General features: G+C 54.4%; 7 protein-coding genes across 7 annotated transcripts; 4 read left to right on the top strand and 3 right to left on the bottom strand.

Moving 5' to 3' along the window:
- Positions 1-681: 681 nt before the first annotated feature.
- Positions 682-2067, top strand: CORC01_00784 (aromatic prenyltransferase; the record flags this gene model as incomplete). Its single annotated transcript, XM_022612440.1, has 2 exons — positions 682-1814; positions 1884-2067. The coding sequence occupies 2 exons, from the start codon at positions 682-684 to the stop codon at positions 2065-2067; spliced, it is 1317 nt and encodes a 438-aa protein (XP_022481057.1).
- A 1102-nt stretch (positions 2068-3169) lies between these two features.
- Positions 3170-5023, top strand: CORC01_00783 (cytochrome P450 monooxygenase; the record flags this gene model as incomplete). Its single annotated transcript, XM_022612439.1, has 2 exons — positions 3170-4216; positions 4298-5023. 2 exons carry the CDS (start codon positions 3170-3172, stop codon positions 5021-5023), a joined length of 1773 nt encoding a protein of 590 aa, XP_022481056.1.
- Positions 5024-5332: 309 nt separating this feature from the next.
- Positions 5333-7220, bottom strand: CORC01_00782 (transmembrane amino acid transporter; the record flags this gene model as incomplete). The annotated part of the gene is made up of 6 exons (XM_022612438.1): positions 5333-5607; positions 5674-6026; positions 6077-6507; positions 6561-6693; positions 6760-6851; positions 6909-7220. 6 exons carry the CDS (start codon positions 7218-7220, stop codon positions 5333-5335), a joined length of 1596 nt encoding a protein of 531 aa, XP_022481055.1.
- Positions 7221-9890: 2670 nt separating this feature from the next.
- On the bottom strand, positions 9891-11177 carry CORC01_00781 (uncharacterized protein; the record flags this gene model as incomplete). Its single annotated transcript, XM_022612437.1, has 1 exon — positions 9891-11177. One exon carries the CDS (start codon positions 11175-11177, stop codon positions 9891-9893), a length of 1287 nt encoding a protein of 428 aa, XP_022481054.1.
- A 243-nt stretch (positions 11178-11420) lies between these two features.
- Positions 11421-12737, bottom strand: CORC01_00780 (uncharacterized protein; the record flags this gene model as incomplete). Its single annotated transcript, XM_022612436.1, has 2 exons — positions 11421-11641; positions 12530-12737. 2 exons carry the CDS (start codon positions 12735-12737, stop codon positions 11421-11423), a joined length of 429 nt encoding a protein of 142 aa, XP_022481053.1.
- A 929-nt stretch (positions 12738-13666) lies between these two features.
- CORC01_00779 (fatty acid hydroxylase superfamily protein) lies at positions 13667-14743 on the top strand (the record flags this gene model as incomplete). Its single annotated transcript, XM_022612435.1, has 3 exons — positions 13667-13677; positions 13748-14007; positions 14079-14743. 3 exons carry the CDS (start codon positions 13667-13669, stop codon positions 14741-14743), a joined length of 936 nt encoding a protein of 311 aa, XP_022481052.1.
- Positions 14744-16042: 1299 nt separating this feature from the next.
- On the top strand, positions 16043-16657 carry CORC01_00778 (uncharacterized protein; the record flags this gene model as incomplete). Its single annotated transcript, XM_022612434.1, has 1 exon — positions 16043-16657. One exon carries the CDS (start codon positions 16043-16045, stop codon positions 16655-16657), a length of 615 nt encoding a protein of 204 aa, XP_022481051.1.
- Between the last annotated feature and the right edge of the window lie 1243 nt (positions 16658-17900).

Here is a 17900-nt window from a genome sequence, read left to right as displayed (position 1 = left end):
TTCAGGCAAAGTATGACGGCTATGAGGAGGGGCAACGCATTCTCCATGTTTGCGGCTGCTGCTCCCCGGCTCTGTCTCAAACTTTCTTGCTCGCATTCGGAGCGAGCCGTGCGACAGCTGCGATCTGATTCGACCGATGATTTTGAGGCTCGGGCTCTCAACCTCTCTCGCTTCAAGAAACAACATGAACGGTCTCAGGACAAAAGTCTTGATACGAAGAGATGCCTGCTCAAGTGATTTCTGAACATCTCTAAGTTAACAGTCCTAAACTTGAGTAACAAGCGAATGTGGGCGAGAACCGAGACTTACGAATTCCAGGCCGTGCAGGCCGTGCAGGCCGGTTTCCGCGGTCTCAGAACAGCAAGCCATGAAGTGATCAACTTGAGCAGATGAACGAAGCTTGTTTCTATTCAAGTGTCATCTTGTCATTCTACCGGTGATCCGTAAAGTGGCTTCGAAACTCCCCTGTTTGCCTTATATCGCATGGGAAACGCACCTGTAAGGTCGTTTTGGCACCGTACATGTTGTAGATACATATATATAAGGATTGTCTACTAAGATTCTCAAATTGATCATAATATCTTAATTTCTTACTTCGAGTTCAATACCTGATTTACGATCGTATTGCCAGAAAATAAGAAACCATTATTCCTCTTATCAAAGCACAGCGACTTTGTCACAATGGTTACAGCGGCACTTAGTCCTGTCTCGGCTCAAAGCCAAGAGGACGCACAGTTCTGGTGGGAAGAACTGTCACATTCTCTTCTTTCCCTCATGCAGAGTGCGCGGTACTCTGTCAAGAGCCAAGAACAGTATTCTGACTTCGTCAAACAATTCGTCGTCCCGTCCCTGGGTCCTCGTCCAATCAATACCAAAATGGGCATCCGGCTCCCTCACTTTGACAGCTTCTGTTCCGATGACTTCTCTCCAGCCGAGCTGAGTTGGAACGTTGGACTCAAAGGTTCCAAGATCAGGGTAGGCTCAGAGCCCATTGGACCGTTCGCAGGAACCTCAAAAGACCCATTCAACCAAGATGAGCCCGAGGTGGTCATATCTCGCCTGCTACGTCAAGGTCGAGGTCCTGTTGACAGCGAGCTGTGGGAGTTCTTCAAGAAGCACCTCCACGTGGAGGCAAAGTACGCCAACGATATTGTGTCCAAGATGGCGCCTAACGAGCACATGACGACCAATACCATCTCATTCGACCTGGAGGGAGAAAATCCAGCGCCAAAGGTGTACTTCTATCCCATACCAATCTCTCTGCTACAGAACAACCACGCCGGCGAGATCATCACCGACGTCATTGCGCAGCTGCCGCTCAATCTGGCGCCGTCCTTCAACTATATCCGTGACTTTGTCTACCACTACAAGAAGCAGCGCGACAACGAGGCCATCCTTCGTCTGGAGCTAATCGCATTCGACGCCGTGCGCCCAACCGACGCACGCTTCAAAATCTACCTACGCACCAAGGAGACGTGCCTAGCGCGAGTTGAAGAGGTGTACACTCTCGGAGGCACCCTTCAAGGCGCTGAAATTGACTCGGGCGTGGACCTGATCCGGTTGTTCTACATGCACGTCTTGGGGCTTACGGCGCCCGAAGAAGATCTGGCCCGCAGCACGCACCGGACGGCTGGCATCATTTTCAACATGGAGCTGATGCATGATCGCCTCGTTCCCGTTCCAAAGGTATATATCCCCATACGACACTACGGGGGGACGGACCTGCGTATTGCTCAGTCCCTGAGCAACTTCTTCCGCGCGTGTGGATTCCAGGACCTCGCCGATACATATGTCGATGAAGTACAAAAGGCTTTGTGAGTATTCCAAAGAAGCTCCTGCTGATGACCGGTGCAAGACGTTAATTCACTGTCCTGACAATTCAGCCCCAACCAGGACTTTTGCAACACCATTGGGCGACACTCTTACGTCGGTCTATCGTACAACAAGGACGGGCCTTATGTCACCATGTACTACAACACCATGACCTTCTCTACGGGTGATGAGCGGGACGCGAATGGCAAACTCGTTGGGCCTGCCGCTATGAAGCAGCGTCATTTGCTAGATTAGTTAGCTGAAATATCAAGTTTGACAAGACAAAAATGTCGTAACCAACAAGTTAGCTGTGCAGCAGTTGATGTTAAATGCGCGGAGTGGGAATTTGATCTCACACGCAGCTTCGACAACTAGCCATGTAAGGCAGAGTTTGTGAGCTCTATTCTTCAGCCTTGTAGTTGAATGTGCTGGACATGACATCCAGAGAACGCGTAGCTGATTGCCGAATGAGGTGCCACCTCTGCAGCTGTGATTCAGAACTGGCGACATGAAAGGTTTAGCCTCAAATCTAAATCAACAACTTCTTGGGCTTCACATCTGACGGGAAGCTTAAATGGCGCCAGATTTTCGGATATCGATCTCTTGCGGACACAAAGAGAAACATTGGTTGCTAGGACGCGTACATCCAGTTTTAAGCAGAAACAAATGAATTCTCTACCTCATAGCGCTTGTTCAAAAGCAAGCGCTTTGAGCGTACAAAGGGCCGGAGAAAGGTGGCGAATCCGGACGGTCTGAACGGCATGGATGAGGGTGGGCCGCACAGATCCTGGGACCGAACCCGTACGGATCTGGGACGGCAAGGGTGGGCCGCACGAATGAAGCAGACAGCCGGACGAGGTGAAGGGAACAGACCGGTTTCGGGTCCGATTACTGATCTGAATCCTCGAGGCCTACTGAAGCAACTGTTGAGAGCGAGCAACGCTCGTGGAACGCGAGGCACTCGTGACGATGATACAGATCAAAGCTTCGCTCGGACACTTGGAGAGGGCTGGAGATGCGGACAAGACACAAACCTGATACTCGGATTTGAATAGTAATATCCAGGCTGGGGAGGATGAAGCGAATGAATGCCGCGAAGACGGCGGTAAACTTTTAGTTGCTCGTGATCCAAGACATCTTAATTTGCCTCTCTGTATCGTCGGCGTGGTCTGAGTTGCTGTCATCTACTCGGGGTCTATTGCAAGCCGCAAATTGTTGTTGACAACAACTCTTGCCCAAAGGTTTTCGAGCCCGCCAGAGTCAACAACTCACAGCAACTCGTAGCATCTCTCCGAGCCATATTCCTTCCAAGACTCCAAGAGTCAAAGATTAAGAAATTAGGCATTTCTGCGCGACAATGTACAAACTCGAGATCATGTCAACAACTAATACGGCAATCCTAGCCATCGGCGTCCTCGCCATCTACCTCACCTACCGCGCGCTCCTCCCCCGACCCCTCCCGGGCATCCCCTACAACAAAGCAGCATCCCGCTCCCTCCTGGGCGACATGCCAGAAATGCTACGCCACGCAAGTCAAACAGGCGAGTTGTACGACTGGCTAGGCGCCCAAAACATCCGGCATGGCTCCCCCATAGTCCAAGTCTTTGGCCGCGGGCCCCTCGGCAGACCCTGGCTCGTCGTCTCCGACTTTCGCGAGACGCAGGACATACTCATGCGCCGCGGGAAAGAATTCGACAGATCCGCCTTCACCGCCGACCTCCTCGGCGGCGTGATCCCGGAGCACCACAGCCGATGGCAGACGGACGACGAGTATAAGAGCCGGAAGAGGCTGGTGGGCGATATACTGACGCCGAGCTTCCTCAGCAAAGTCGCCGCGCCGCTGCTGCACGAGAGCACGATGCGCATGGCGGGGCTGTGGCGCGAGAAGGCGAGGTTGTCGAGGGGCCGGCCGTTCAGCGCGTTAAAGGATATCAGCCATTGTGCGCTGGACGCTGTGCTCGGCTTCACTTTTGGTCCTGGCATGGAGGGCCTCAGTGCGACGCAGCCGAACGTGGATTTCCTTTCTGCCATATCTTCCTTGCCGTCCTCTGGCGAGACGAACAAGGGAGATGCCGATGAACCGGTGGTGTTTCCACATGCGCCTCCGAATCCCGCCATTGAAGCTCTGTTCAAGATCTCGGACAGCCTCGAGGTGGCGATGAAGTCATCGTTCCCGGTGCTCGCGCATTGGTTCTTGCGCCAAAAACCCGCCTTGAAATCGGCAATCAAGATCAAAGAAGACCTATTGAAGAAGCAAATCGACTTATCCGCCGCAAGAGTACAGTCGGTATCAGAAGGAGAGGTGATTCGCTGTGCAGTGGATGAGATGGTGCGCAGAGAATGTAGCCAGGCGGAAAAGGAGCAACGGCAACCATGTTTCCACACGAGACTATTTTGCGATGAGGTGAGAGCAACATGAATCCTCCCAACTAATCATCCACGCGAGAGGGAGAAGCATGCTGACACCAACGATTCTCCTCACTAGCTATACGGCTTCACCCTTGGCGGCCACGAATCAACATCAAACGCAAACCAGTGGGCCATGAAAACCCTAGCCCGCCATCAACAGCAGCAGTCCCAGCTCCGCGCCAGCCTACGAGATGCCCTCCCAGAAGCAGTAGCCGCGAAACGCGTCCCCACCGCGCAGGAAATCATGCAGACGCGGTGCCCCTACCTAGACGCAAGCATCGAAGAGCTCTTCCGCGTATCGTTGACGGCGCCCATGTGCGTACGCAGCGCCACGCAGGATACCCAGATCCTGGGCTGCGGTGTCCCCAAGGGTACCGTCGTCTTCCAGTTGTGGAACCAAGCCGACTACACGCAGCCCGGCTTCCCCGTTGATGAGGCGCTGCGGACACCCGGGGCGCGGGCGGCGGTCAAGGGGCCAGGATCTGCAGGTGGGTGTGCGGCTGACGTCGCAGGGTTCGATACGGCGACGTACGCGCCTGAAAGATGGCTCGTCAGGTCTGAAGATGGCACAAGGGACGTTTTTGACGCGACGCGGGGTCGTAACATGATCTTCAGCATGGGTCCTCGAGGATGTTATGGGAGAAAGCTGGCGTACGTGCAGTTTCGGATGCTGGTGGTGCTCGTGCTGTGGAACTTCCACCTCGAAGAGCTTCCTCGAGAACTCAACACTCTGGGGGCTTATGATAAGTTAACGAGAGAGCCACATGACTGTTTTGTGCGTTTGAAGGCCTTGCCGCTATGAGCATGCTTGAACGGGAAGGATCAATGCTTGAATAAAGACGGGAATAGTTATCGTCCATGTTAGATTGTCTAGCCTCCCGCTGAATGACGAAAGTAACGGCTCGTTTATAGGTTGGGCAGCAGACTCTTCAAGATATGTATCAAAGGGTCGCGTCTCGGTCTATTTGTAGTCCAAAGATACGAAATAATAAACACTATGGTATCGTTGCTTCAATTCTCCTCCAATACTAATTACGAGCATGCAGCAATGCTCTTAGAGCGCGATTTCATGACATCCAGCTGACTGATGTTGTACGTTATCGGACCTCGATCAAAGTCCATTACTGGCACAGCCAAAAGGCTTGCCGACGGTGCCCGCTCGAAACTCCTCAATGATACCCTCAACACTGGCGTATGTGCCGGCAGTGAGGAACAAAAGACCGGTGAGGATGATGACAATGTTGATTCCCATTGTCGCCAGGTCAGCAAGCCTCCCGGGCTTCGGAACGCCAGCACGGTTGTCGGCGCCTCGCATGCGGAAGTAGGCAACGCCCCAGAAGATGAAGCCGAAGAAGGAATCGAACAGTGAGGACATGAGGGAGAGCACTAGATACCGGGTTAGTAAGGTTCCTGCGTCGGGAATTCATCAAAAAATAAAACAAAAAAACTCACGAGAAGAGAAGAATGGGATGAGTTCGGCAATCAAGAATGCCAAGAGCCACAGCGCAAGGAGAATGGTGGCCCAAGAGCCCCAGCCGACAATAGTGTGCTCGTGCAAGTGCTTGGTGCCCTTGAACAAGCGGAAGAAGAGGAATCTGGCCGAAACGCTGGCGTACAAGACGCCGAGGAAGATCAAAGTTGGAATCATGAAGGAGAAGGACACCTTCTTGTAGACTTCCTCGAGAGATCCAAATGCCGGGGCGGTCATGTACTGGTTCCCGACGTAGGCGTAGATGACTGCTCCCACAATACTGAAGACGATAATTTCGCCAATGGTGACGGCCCACAGAGCCTTGGGGAAGTCCCTGAGATCATTAGCACATGTTCCGATGTTGAGAGTTTGCTGGTGGCTTACCTCGGGTCCTTCATCTCCGCAATGAAACTGGGCAGCGTAATCTGGCCGATGAAAGTATAGCTTATGTTCAGGAAAGCATTCATGCCGGAGACGAAGGTGGTGGCAGCGATGGGAATGGCCGTGACGATGGGGGCGCCGCCAGTCATTGTCGTGTTAGTAGTCGGGTCGACATACGTCGACCGGGGATCGTAGCCGGCGGGATGCGCCTGGATGCCGGCAAAGATCGTCGCCAGAAGCACCGAGATGAATGTAAAGGCCGCGGAGGCGGTGCCGGCCTTTGACAGCGCGTCGAACGTGCGAGGCAGCGAGGAGAGCCAGCAGATAATGGTAACGACGATGGAGAAGACGACGGTCCTGCAGACGACGGGGTCGGACGCGGTCATCGTGTTGAGGTATTTGGCGCCGACGAGGACGTGCAGAGCTTGGATAAACTGCACAATGTCAGTGAGGCGCGCGTGTTTCCCAATGGAAATGAGAGACGTACAGTGTTGTTCAGGATGAACATGAAAGCGGTAGCATACCACGCCCACGTCTTTCCCCAGAAGAGCATCTGGCCGATATCGCAAACGTCGCGAACTTCGGGGTGCCTCATGCAGAATTGCCACAGAACCAAGGACCTACACAAAACCAGTCAGCGGTGAGTCGAGTAGACAGTATGGAGCAAGCTCAGGTATGCGACGTACGTGTAGAGCACAACGAGTGCGATGACGGCAGTAAGGATCAAGCCGGGTACGAGTCCAAGGATGCTATACGACCACGGGAAACTCATGATAGCCTTTCAACAATCAGCATGATACCCAATGCGCCTAGTCGCCATGAGGCGAAAACTCACGAGACAAATGTACTCGGAAAAGAGCAACCCGGCCGTCTTCTGCCAGCTGCATGTCCTGTACTTGATCGCATGGCTATCCTCCTCGGCAAGCTGCTTGGTCAAGATGGCATCGGCGCTGTCCTCGCTGTCGGACCCTTCTCCGACGCCCTCCTGGCGAGGCGCAATGCGCGGGCCGACTTTGGTGTTGCGTCCGCCGAACCAGGCGCTGAAGCCGGAAGAGCCGCCCGTCTCGGCATCGGCGCGGGCAAAGGCGATTTCGGAGGAGCCCTTGTCGTGTGCCGTGGGCTCGGGTTGGCGGAGATCTTTGTCCATAGCGCCGATTGACTCGCGGCAATGCGCCGGCCAAGTTGAGGATTCAGAGGTGTTGGACTTTCGTGATGCGAGGTGGCTGCTATCGATGCTTCGAATTATCGATAGTTTGGTAGGTTTGCGCACGACAGGGAGGCACTGCGGCAATGCTACACTGCGATGACGATGCGACGGGACGGATCACATACGTAGTGCGGAGGAGGAAGAGAAGAGACGGAGGGGTAGAACAGGAGGGATGAGGCGCAGGGACGTGACAGAGAGAAGTAGAGTTCGGAACAGACTCTAGGCACAGGATGACGGAGAGAATGCGCGAGCACGTGGGACGTGCGAGTTTAAGAGGAGGAGAAGAGCAACGAGACACGAACAGAAGAAAGGTAGGTATAGATCAGCTTAGCCAGGCGTCGGCAGCTTGATCCCGGCAGTTGGTAGGAAATGGAAGCTTGGGAACGGGTGAGGATTGGAGCTACGAACGCGGGTTCCTTGCGAGCCAAATTATAAACTGGGCCGGAGGACTTGTTGCATGCGACTTGCAGCAGTAGGCCTTCTTCTTAGCAACCTGTAAGAGAGTGAGAGAGGGCGAGAAACGGGTGGTGTTGGTGGTGGTGGTGGTATCCATACAGAGTAGGATGTGACCTCTTCAAGGATCATGGCGATACCCGGAGAGACACTAGGAACCAGATCGACTCAACCACAGCGAAGTCGCTCAAGTCCTCGACAACATCCGCCAGTAGCGGACACCCTCCGGTCGGACGCCAGCCATAACCGCCAGGAAATGCGAATGGGTGCAGACGTAGTGAGGGACATGGGGATGGGAGGAGAAGGGTCTCCCTGGTGGGTGGGTGGAACTCGAGTGCCGCCGCGGTCAGAGATTTCAGAGCCTCTCGAGGACCGATGCCGTCAAAGGCGTCCAAGGGAGCACCGTATGGCCCAGGCTCGCAGAGCACGTCATTGCAGGATATGGGGAAGTTGTCGAACCAGCCATGGCGGCGCTTTTCTCAAACGGGAACTGGATGCTGGTATCTGCAGTAGTTCCAGTTCCAAGAGGCGAATTTGCTGCTGTCCGCACAAAGATGTCGTCGAAGGGACACTAATAATTAGCGGATACTTGAAAGATAGAGTGGGCGAACCAAGCCCAATCTAAACCCTCTAGCGGCCCGGAGTAGAACGAACGTTTCTTGCGACCGTGGCGCCGCTGGATACCGGCTCAGGCTCGAAGAGACTCGAGGTCGTTGAAGAGCCAATCAAGGAGAGACGAGCAAAAGTCGAGCAAAAGTTAAGCAGAAGTCGAGCAAGTACAAGCATCGGAGAGTGCGCCACCAAAAAAGCTTGCTCGCACTAGTGACGTCGTCCCCATCACCCCCTAGTCCTGGTGAGGTGACGCCCCTCCCGCTGACATACCAAGTCCAAGAGATTGTCAAGAGATGGTCAAGAGATGGCCAAGAGATGAGGCACTTGCTCGGCACGCGGGAAGGCGAAGCTTGGCAGAGCGGCACTGGCGGGAGAGACGGATGTCTGGCTGATAGAGACAAGACACACATACATTCTCATCGACAGTCATACACGTTTGCTCTTGGGGGCCAAAGTAATGAGCATTCATCGAATGAACCTTTTCAACACTGAGCAGTCGGTTGATGTTTCCTCGCCCGGGCCGAGTCAGAGCGCTCTATTCAATATCGACAGTGGGTTGCAGGGGGCACGGAGGGGGGGCAGCAATGACTTGACAAGAAGAACCTTTGACCTCGAAACTGGGGACCGCCCAGACATCTCCGAGGCTCCAACGGTGGTCCCCCCCGCCGTCCTCTGGGTTCTGCATTAGCCCGTCAGCGTCCCAGGATGCTGCATACGTACAGGGTGGGTGGCGACGGTGGTGGTGGTACCGCCGGGCCACTTCCGTGCCGCACTGAACTTTTGCTGGAGCGAGTGTTTGTGTACTACATTGGAGGTATCTCTGCTCTGTATTCTGGACCGGAAGACTGAAAGTGCCCTGTCTGGTACAAGTGGTGGTGAGTCTGAGAATGTTGAGTAGTAGAGCAGAGATAACCGCATTCACCACGTCGAGTCATTGACCACTGAGACAAACGCAATGACACACGAAAACTGGTGCAGCGTGGGATGAATGTGTCTCCCGTTACACTAATTCGCCAGTCACAGAAAGTATCCATAACTCAATCCCTTGTCTCTAGTGTAGCTGAGGTCGGGATACGGCTGCTACCCGCCCAGGAACCGTGGAGGTAATGGGTCGAGAAGTCGAGATCCAGAATTGCGCCATCGGCTTTTGAAATTGCATCAACCTGCAGTGGAAACGTAAAAACGTGAAACTCAATTGTCTAGATTTATCATTTGACGAGTCTCTCTACTATGTAGTGTAGGTGACCCAAGCCAGCGGGATCCCAATCGGGTGACGCCGCGTGCAGCTGCCGAAATGCAGGGTTCTGTTATTGCCCCAATGTTTGGATGCTGTCTCCCGCGCTATCGTATCGTGATGCTGTTTGTAAGGTAAGGAAGGCTATGTGAGGGTTGAATGCGATGTATAGTCCGTGTGCGCCGTTCGCCATGCAGTCTATGCGAATAAAAGAGTCTTTCACCAACAGTCCATGATCACTTGATCGCTCGTCTCTGCCTCCAGAGACACTTCACAGCAACTCTGTACAATTCTGCAAAATCGCCGAGGAATTAGATAGTCGTCTCGTCCCAATCGACCCATCTCCGAATCACGTCGTCCACCGCACCAATGCCCTTCTTGGACGTCTGCACCTCAAACCACTCGCGGTGCACCGAAGTGCATCCGGCACACGTTATGGGCCCGGCGTGCAATCCCATGCCCGACAGCTCAATGTGAATCAGCCGCTCGACGCGGTGCACATGCGGCGTCATGCGCGGCTGTTGTCCTGATGCCGCGCTTGCTCCCGGTATGTACGGGTAGTACCGGAGAACTTCAATCTCGTAGGAGCACTGCTTGGTCCACTGCTGCATCCGGCGCTGGACGTTCTGCGCCCGCCCGATCTTGATGAGCATCTTGTTGTCCCCCGACGCGCCACCGTTGGCGTTTGCAAACGCCGAGACAACGTCGCTGGATCGTCGGTTGCGCCCCCCGCCCCGGGCCTGCGAGGGCGGGGCCAGGAGCGATCTTGCCTCCTGCACTGGTGCCGCCTCCTTCTTGGACGTCGGGGTGATCCAGAACATGTAGATATACCCGGGCTCTTCGGAGCTTCCGTATGGCCGGGCCAATTCCGCCATCAACGCCGACGCCGTCTGCGGATCGGTCGACGGGGGGATGAGCGATAGGTAGTGCGCGGTCTGGGACGTCGAGAGCGGTTGAGGGGACGCTTGCTGGGAGCTCTTCCGGGAGTGGCTCGACGTGCTGGGTCGCGGGCGCGAGTTGGACGGGGCCAGAAGCTGGCTCGAGGGCCGGGGCATGGCTGCGGAGCCGCCGTTCTGCACCGGTCGCGGCTGGGGCCGAGGCGCGGGCTGGGATTCCTGAACTTCATCGATGGGGATGCTGAAGCAGCAGCAGAGGTGCAGCTCCTTGCGGTCCTTCTGCGGCGGACGTGTATAAGCCGACGGTGGCTTGGAGGAGGTCGCAGCTTGGCTACCACCACCACCGCTGCTGGGCCATCCGGCCTGTGGTCGTTTCTGTTTCTTGGTCGGGTTGGAGCCTACGTCCACCAGGCCGAGGCGGTCCGCGAGGGTATCGATGCTCGTTCGCTCTTCCAAGATGGGCCTGCCGGACAGCCTAGGGCCGGGGCTTGACTGGGCAGAGCGGCTTGCAGCCTGGTCTTTGTGGTGGTGGCAGTAGAGCGATTCCTCCTTGGCCGTTGGTGAAAGCATCTTGCCCCTCGCAGGCGTCACCGAGTTGCGGCATAGGTTTCCTGCGCCCGTAAGGCCCTTGCACGTTGTCTTAGGGTTCTTGGAGTCGGAGCGCTCGAGGCGCTCCTCCGGGGTATTGGCAATGTAGCCCATTGTTCTTCTCCTTGCGGGGGCTACAATGGGATTGTTCGTCGTCAATTGGTCGTATTTCAAAGTTCGTGATTATCGTGATGTCTATAGTAGCCGAGGCGCCAAGGAAGATGCAAAGAAATGCAAAGGTTAGATGCGACAGCGACAGCGACAGCGACAGCGAGCAGAGGGCGCGTCGAAAAGAAGGTAAAGGCCTGCCAAGAGTCGCTGGAGAAGGAAAAGAGGGTGACGGCACTTGGAGCGGATTCACGACGCTTGCTGTTGTGCGTGGGCGTGAATCAGGGTCGCGTCCAAGATGGCCTCGCGAGTGACGACCTGCAGCCAGACCACGATCCAGAACAAGAACTTGGGTAACCACCGACGAACCCCTGGTCTGGCCGTGGACTCATCTTGACGGAGGTCACGAGGTGGGCGCGGACTTGACGTGACTGGGGAGATGACTGGAGGAGGTTGGGTCTCGACGGGGTCTGGACAGGGTCAGAGACCAGGGCACAGAACCTGCTGAGTCTCGTTGTTCTGGCTGCCGAGAGCTCTCTGCCTTGCGGCGGGTGGTGCTGAGCGGTGGGAGCTTTGGGCGTTGTGCTTTGGGCAGGCCGCACGATGTCATCGCGTGGCTGCGGGTGGCTGAAGTGCACCGCCTCAACTGAGCCACATCTGGAACATTTAGGTGCCGACCTCCTCAGCCACACTTTTACCTCGCAATCTCCACGCAACACCACCAAAATACATCACCACCCAATTTCCACAGCCTCACTTCCACCCCGTCTTGGGAGATTTCTGTGCGCCACGAAGCAATGGGAGCCTTCTTCAACGAGAGTTTATTACCTTGATCGGGTCGTGCTCTGATCATTACTGTCTCTGTAGGACCTAGATGGAGCCCTCTCTCTATGTTCTTCGAGGTTCAAAAGTGCACGCCGACCGCGCAGGTTTGCAAGCATCCTAGCACCTAATTCCGATTAAGCGTCAGCCACTTTTCATTATTGTTAGCACGCCGAGTTGTCTTTTCGCAAGCATCCAAGTTTAATGAGGCGACCAAAGCCAGGCCGTCTGATATCCTTCATTGGGAATTGATGACTAGGACGTCACTGACAGAGAATCGGAGACGATGGCCTTGATTAAGCTTGACACAATTGATGACGAACGCAGGAAGACCAAGATGCGAACCTAGACTTCAACATCCTACCCTTGTTCGTCGGACTGCACCACTGGCCAGGGTCAACATTGACCTGCATATTACCTTATTCGAAGGCCGGGATAAACTATCATCTCCACACCGCAAGTTCCGTTCTTCACCCGGCGAGCTACTCCGATGAGGACATCATCAGGCCCGATAAGTTCCCACTCGGCCGTCTTACCTAGGCAGCCCCGGGGCTTCTCCATCGCGAATGGAGTGACCGCCGCGTGCCTGTGGTCATATGGAGCGTGACGGTGCGCTCGAACCGGCTCATCGACAGCGGGCAGACCCATCCGCGCTCCGAAGATGTGCATGTTCATCCCGGGTGACACGCATCCGATGCGGATGCTTAGCCACACCATGTGGACAGCGAGAGGCTTCTTGGCCATTGGAAGGCATGAATAACCTCAACAACTCAGACGGTCTTCAGGATTACCTTTATAGCGGCAGACCGATACCATGCACATAGATCATCGGTATGGGAGCCATGCCGTCTTCTCCAACCCCAACGAGCGGTAAATACGATGATGATGGACAGGAAATCACTCACCCAACACCCATACCAACATCAAATTTGCCCATTCGACAGCTTCCCATTTCCTAGACCCATTCTGCAAAAGCCAGAGCTACAATGTAGATGGAATCTGGGCTACGAGTACGAATACATACACTACATGCGCTGCCCCTGAGTCTTGAGGCCGGCAATCTCGGGGGCTCGAAGGCGGCGGGCAAAATCACACCACAAACAGACCATCGGGAAGTGGGTCACCCGGGGATGGAAAATGGATACTCTGTGCCTCTTTTCAGCTGGAAAGTGGAAACACACGGCTCCGGTTCGTTCATGAGGAGAACCACGCCGGAAACGAAAGAGGCCCAAGGCGATGAGTTGCTGTCTCCAGATTCGCCAATCTCATCAGCTTCACAATGAGCCAATGGCGAGTTCAGTCGAGGGCGCAGCTCGTCCGTTTCGTATTCGGATCGGTGGGTTCTTGTTCAGTGTCTCCAGTGTCCCCAAGAGGAACGAACAGGCTCAGCAAACATGCAAGTTGTCGTACCACACCCGAGCGGATGCCGGTGAATTTTTATCGTCCCATCGGCGTCTGGACCCCTGCACCGCCCTTCGAGAAGAACCCTCCAAAGCCCGTTCATCACCAACACGCGCCGTCTCCACCAAACGCGGATGGTTTATAATTTCACGTTGGCCCCTTTCGCCGTGTTGGTACCTTCTCTCGTCTGACTTGGTCGCTGCCGTTGCACCTCGAGAGTTGCATTCTGCCTTCTTTCAGTCTCTCTCTTGCATTGGCGTGCGTTCGATATCATGGCGTCCTGGTACGTTGGCCACAACTACTCACTCGAGACTTACAAACTCGACATGCGCTGATGAATGATACTCTCACAGGAACTCGACCGTTGTGTTTCCCAACCAAACCTCCACCGCAACCTACCTCGGTGTGCTCGACGATGTGAGCAAGTACAACGTCCAGCTCAACGCCATTGAGCGCCTCTGGGCGGCGTGGTATCTGTGGATGCAGAACGATATCATCGCCACGGGTATCATGACCTTTGTCATGCACGAGGTCGTATACTTTGGTCGTAGTCTGCCATGGATCATCATCGACGCCACTCCCTACTTCCGCAGATGGAAGATTCAAAAGGCACGTCATCTCAATTCTCTCATGCACCGCGAACCCAGCGGCTTCCTAGACGTCATCGACCAACACTCATGACAGCTGCTAACCCCGAGCAGCAAAAAATCCCAACGTGGAGAGAGCAGTTCGAATGCGGCGCCCTAGTTCTCTTCAGTCACTTCACCGTCGAGCTCCCGCAAATCTGGTTCTTCCATCCCATTGCCACCTGGTGCGGCCTCGACTACGGCGTGCCCTTTCCCCCTTGGTGGAAGATGGCCTACCAGATCGCCATCTTCTTCGTTCTCGAGGACACCTGGCACTACTGGGTGCACCGCGGCGCCCACTGGCCTCCCCTCTACAAGGCCGTCCACAAGATGCACCACTACTACTCGGCCCCCTTTGGCATGACGGCCGAGTACGCTTCCCCGATCGAGGTCATGTTCCTCGGCCTTGGCACCGTCGGGTCTCCCGTCCTGTGGGTCCTCATCACAAAGGACCTGCACCTCTTCACCATGTACCTCTGGATCGTCCTGCGGCTGTTCCAAGCCATTGACTCGCACTCTGGCTACGACTTCCCCTGGTCCCTGAGGCACTTCCTTCCCTTCTGGGCTGGCGCCGAACACCACGACGTCCATCACGAGAAGTTCATCGGCAACTACGCGTCTAGCTTCCGGTGGTGGGATTATATTATGGACACCGAGGCCGGCGCGGAAGCCCACCAACGCAGGCGCGAGAAGAAGGCAGGCAAGGCCAAGAAGGTTCAGTAAGAGGTCTTTTGTCTCGCTGAAGATCGGATCAACTTCAACTCTGTGTGAGCGTGGAAAGACATCCGCTGGACTCTTGAAGTGACGGATTTGTCGCGAAAGGACCCCCGGCCATGCACTCTTTTTTCTTTTTTAACGGCCGACACGACGACTTCATTATGATGAATTGTAATATTCTAGACTTCTCGACTAATGCGACAATCGCTACTGTTAATACAACCATGCCGTACATACAGAACACTGTGGCACTCGGTATCATTTGTGTTGAAAGCTGAGGTGATGGAAACCTATTCTCATTTCATCTTGCGTAGCTCTGAATGAAGCGATGCACAAACGGCAGTGTCGGCTCTTTCGCCGACAACAACGACAATGAAGACGGATGGTCTGATGGAACTTGGATGGAAAGCCCAGGTCGCGGCCACACAGGACGGAGACAATGAGACAGTACTTGGTGGAAACAACGGCAAACTGCATGCTTTTCAACAATGCAAGGACCGAACACGAGGCTCGCAACGTGGTCGTCTTCAAACAGTCAGGCGCAAAACCTTTGATTGGCCAACGTATCCAAGGCTCTTTGGTTTTCCGATGCCAAATAGCACAGATCTTCCAGATGAACGGCGAAGCCGAGGTGCGCTTCTTGCCACATTCAATAGGTCAACTATCCAAACCTTCAAAAGTCTCTGGATGTGGACTCGATTTCCCAAAATAATAGTCGAGTACCATTGATTTATCAGGTCACTCAAGCATACTGTGTGGCAAGCAGAGCCACGTTTATCTTAGAGTGCATAGTAAACCATGCCATTCCCTACGTCTTCTTCACTGATTGTCAAACACATGAAGCAAGGGACTCACTGGATGTCGCTCCAAGTGCCCGTCTTCGAAATTGCATCCTGTCTGGAGATCGAATTGCCAGGAGTTGCTGTTCCGAATTGCCTCTTTATCTTGGTGCCATATGGCCAAACAACGCATGCCATGCAGGGAGTTGATGCGCCAATGCGGTACGCCGTATCCAGGTCAGGTCGTGCTCAGGGGCAGGGCAGGGCAGGGCGAGTCCAAGGCAAGGAGTTTCCTGAATGCTAGCCCGGTCGCCAAACAGCAAAGAGGCAGTAAAAAGATGCTTCTTCTCGAGATTCATTGCTGGCGAGTATTTAAAAGGACGCATTTCGTCCCGGGCTTCACTTGGCGATCTACTCTCCCCATCCTCGACGTCTTGGGTCTCTTGGATACAATCTTACGCCGCCAGAGCCAGTCTTCCCAAGCCCGTGGTCTCCGACTCCTCATCCAAGTCTGACAGAAAGGAAAATGGCACGCTACCTGCTCCCATTTCTAGCTGCTACAGCTGTCCTCGCCAAAACGGACCTGGTAGGCTGCACCTCTCTCACTTCCACCATCACGGGATCATTCGGCAGCTCCAAGGAGACACTCATCTTTTACGACCCAGACACCCTCGAAATCTGCTCATCCATCAACTGCGGAGGCGGTACCGCGTCCTCCAAGAAAATCCCCGGCTGCCCGGCCTACTCCGGCACCGAGACGGTCACCAAGAGTTTCCTCCCCAGCTGCGCTACTGTGAAGCATCACACGGTGACAGTCACTCAGACCCTGACGCCCCCGAGATCGAATAACTGGGTGGGTAGCACGACGGTGACGGTCACGCCGACGCGGACGAGCACCATTGTCAAGACCGTCACGACGTCGTCGGGGGTGAGCGAGTTGACTTCTGGGACGAGTGAGGCTACGGCTAGGCCGAGCGGTACGGATAACACCTCGTTGACGTCGACGGAGGCTGAGGCAGCGCCGACTGGGAACGGAGCGGAGGTTTCGTCGAGTACGGTGCCAGCTGGGGCGGGGCCGACGGCTCGGGCGGGGATGGCGGGGATCCTCGGCGTGGCGGCCGCTGTTGTGGCGTTTGCGTGAGGCGGTGTCTGTTGGCCTTGAATGAGGAACGCGTTGTGAGGCTTTATTGAGTCTGGTGGCTATGGTTCTTGTGGTCCGGATGCAAGCGCCAGTCCGACCTGCTTCGCCCAAGATAGACCTCACTCAGCCTGGCCCATCTTGATGTCGCGGATAGGTGATGGGGTTTCATATGATATGTACTGCACTACTTGCTGTTAATTATATCGGTCTGGTCCTATGTATTGCTAGTATGTCAATGCACTTTTGACAACTTTACATATTCAACATGATGAGCCTCGTTCTCCGTTTCGGAAGATGAGACGCTGGTGGTGAAGTGTTTGGTCTAACGACATCTTGCAGGTCATGAGTATCCATACAGGTCGCGCTCAACAGAGGCCGGATATCAGAAAGACATGTCTGATTTTTGCAAGATAGTGAGAGGAATAGAAAACTGCATATTGAATCTCTTTTTTGGACAACCCATCTTCTGGCTGACGAAAGAAAAGGCATCATTGCACCGACTTCCACCTGCGGCAAGCAGTCTGCCATCCAAACCAGGGCCTCCTCGGTCTCCGTAACTATATTTGGAATGTTGAGGGGAACCCGGCCATGTTTGCTGGCTTACGTACGCCGCTGTCTTTGTTATGACAGGGAATGAGTCAGTTGTCAACCTTACACCGCCGACCACATGCAAGCTCGACCAGTTCAGCTACGATACAGATGCTAAACTTGTTCCTTTCTCTGACAGAATGGATATTTAACATGTCATGTATCACAAGGAAGACGCGTCTGCATGTTTACTCCTTGAATCAATACCCATCTCTGCCCTGAAACTCCGGCGCACTCGGTCGATAACTCGGACCGATACTGTGCAATTTCCGGCCGCGAAGTCTTAGTATCGAAGCAAGGGGAAGATATTCAAACAGCCAACGTCTATTACAAGAATGAGTTCATTGGTTTTGGAGGTGGCTTTGGAATGATTTTAGAGAGTACTTTCAGGCAGGCGGCTAGATTAGATAGCAAAGCTTTGAGCCATGGCATTTGTCGTCGTTAATTACACTACAGCAGTTTGTATTCTCCTCAATTTGCCCCGAGACGTCATAAATTCTACATCAACAACATTCCTATGGTTGTCAAGTTTGACTGAATAGCGTGCGCTGTATTGTTGAAATCTTGAAATAATGATATATCCCTGAAGGTTCACCCTTCTTCTTGAACGTTTCCTCACGTGTCAGACTCTGTCAGACTCGGTCACAGCTCCCTA

The sequence above is a fragment of the Colletotrichum orchidophilum genome (assembly GCF_001831195.1).
Source record: "Colletotrichum orchidophilum strain IMI 309357 chromosome Unknown Scaffold_4.1, whole genome shotgun sequence".
In the NCBI taxonomy this organism is placed as follows: Eukaryota; Fungi; Ascomycota; class Sordariomycetes; order Glomerellales; family Glomerellaceae; genus Colletotrichum; species Colletotrichum orchidophilum.
This window is presented reverse-complemented; position numbering and strand designations above follow the sequence as displayed.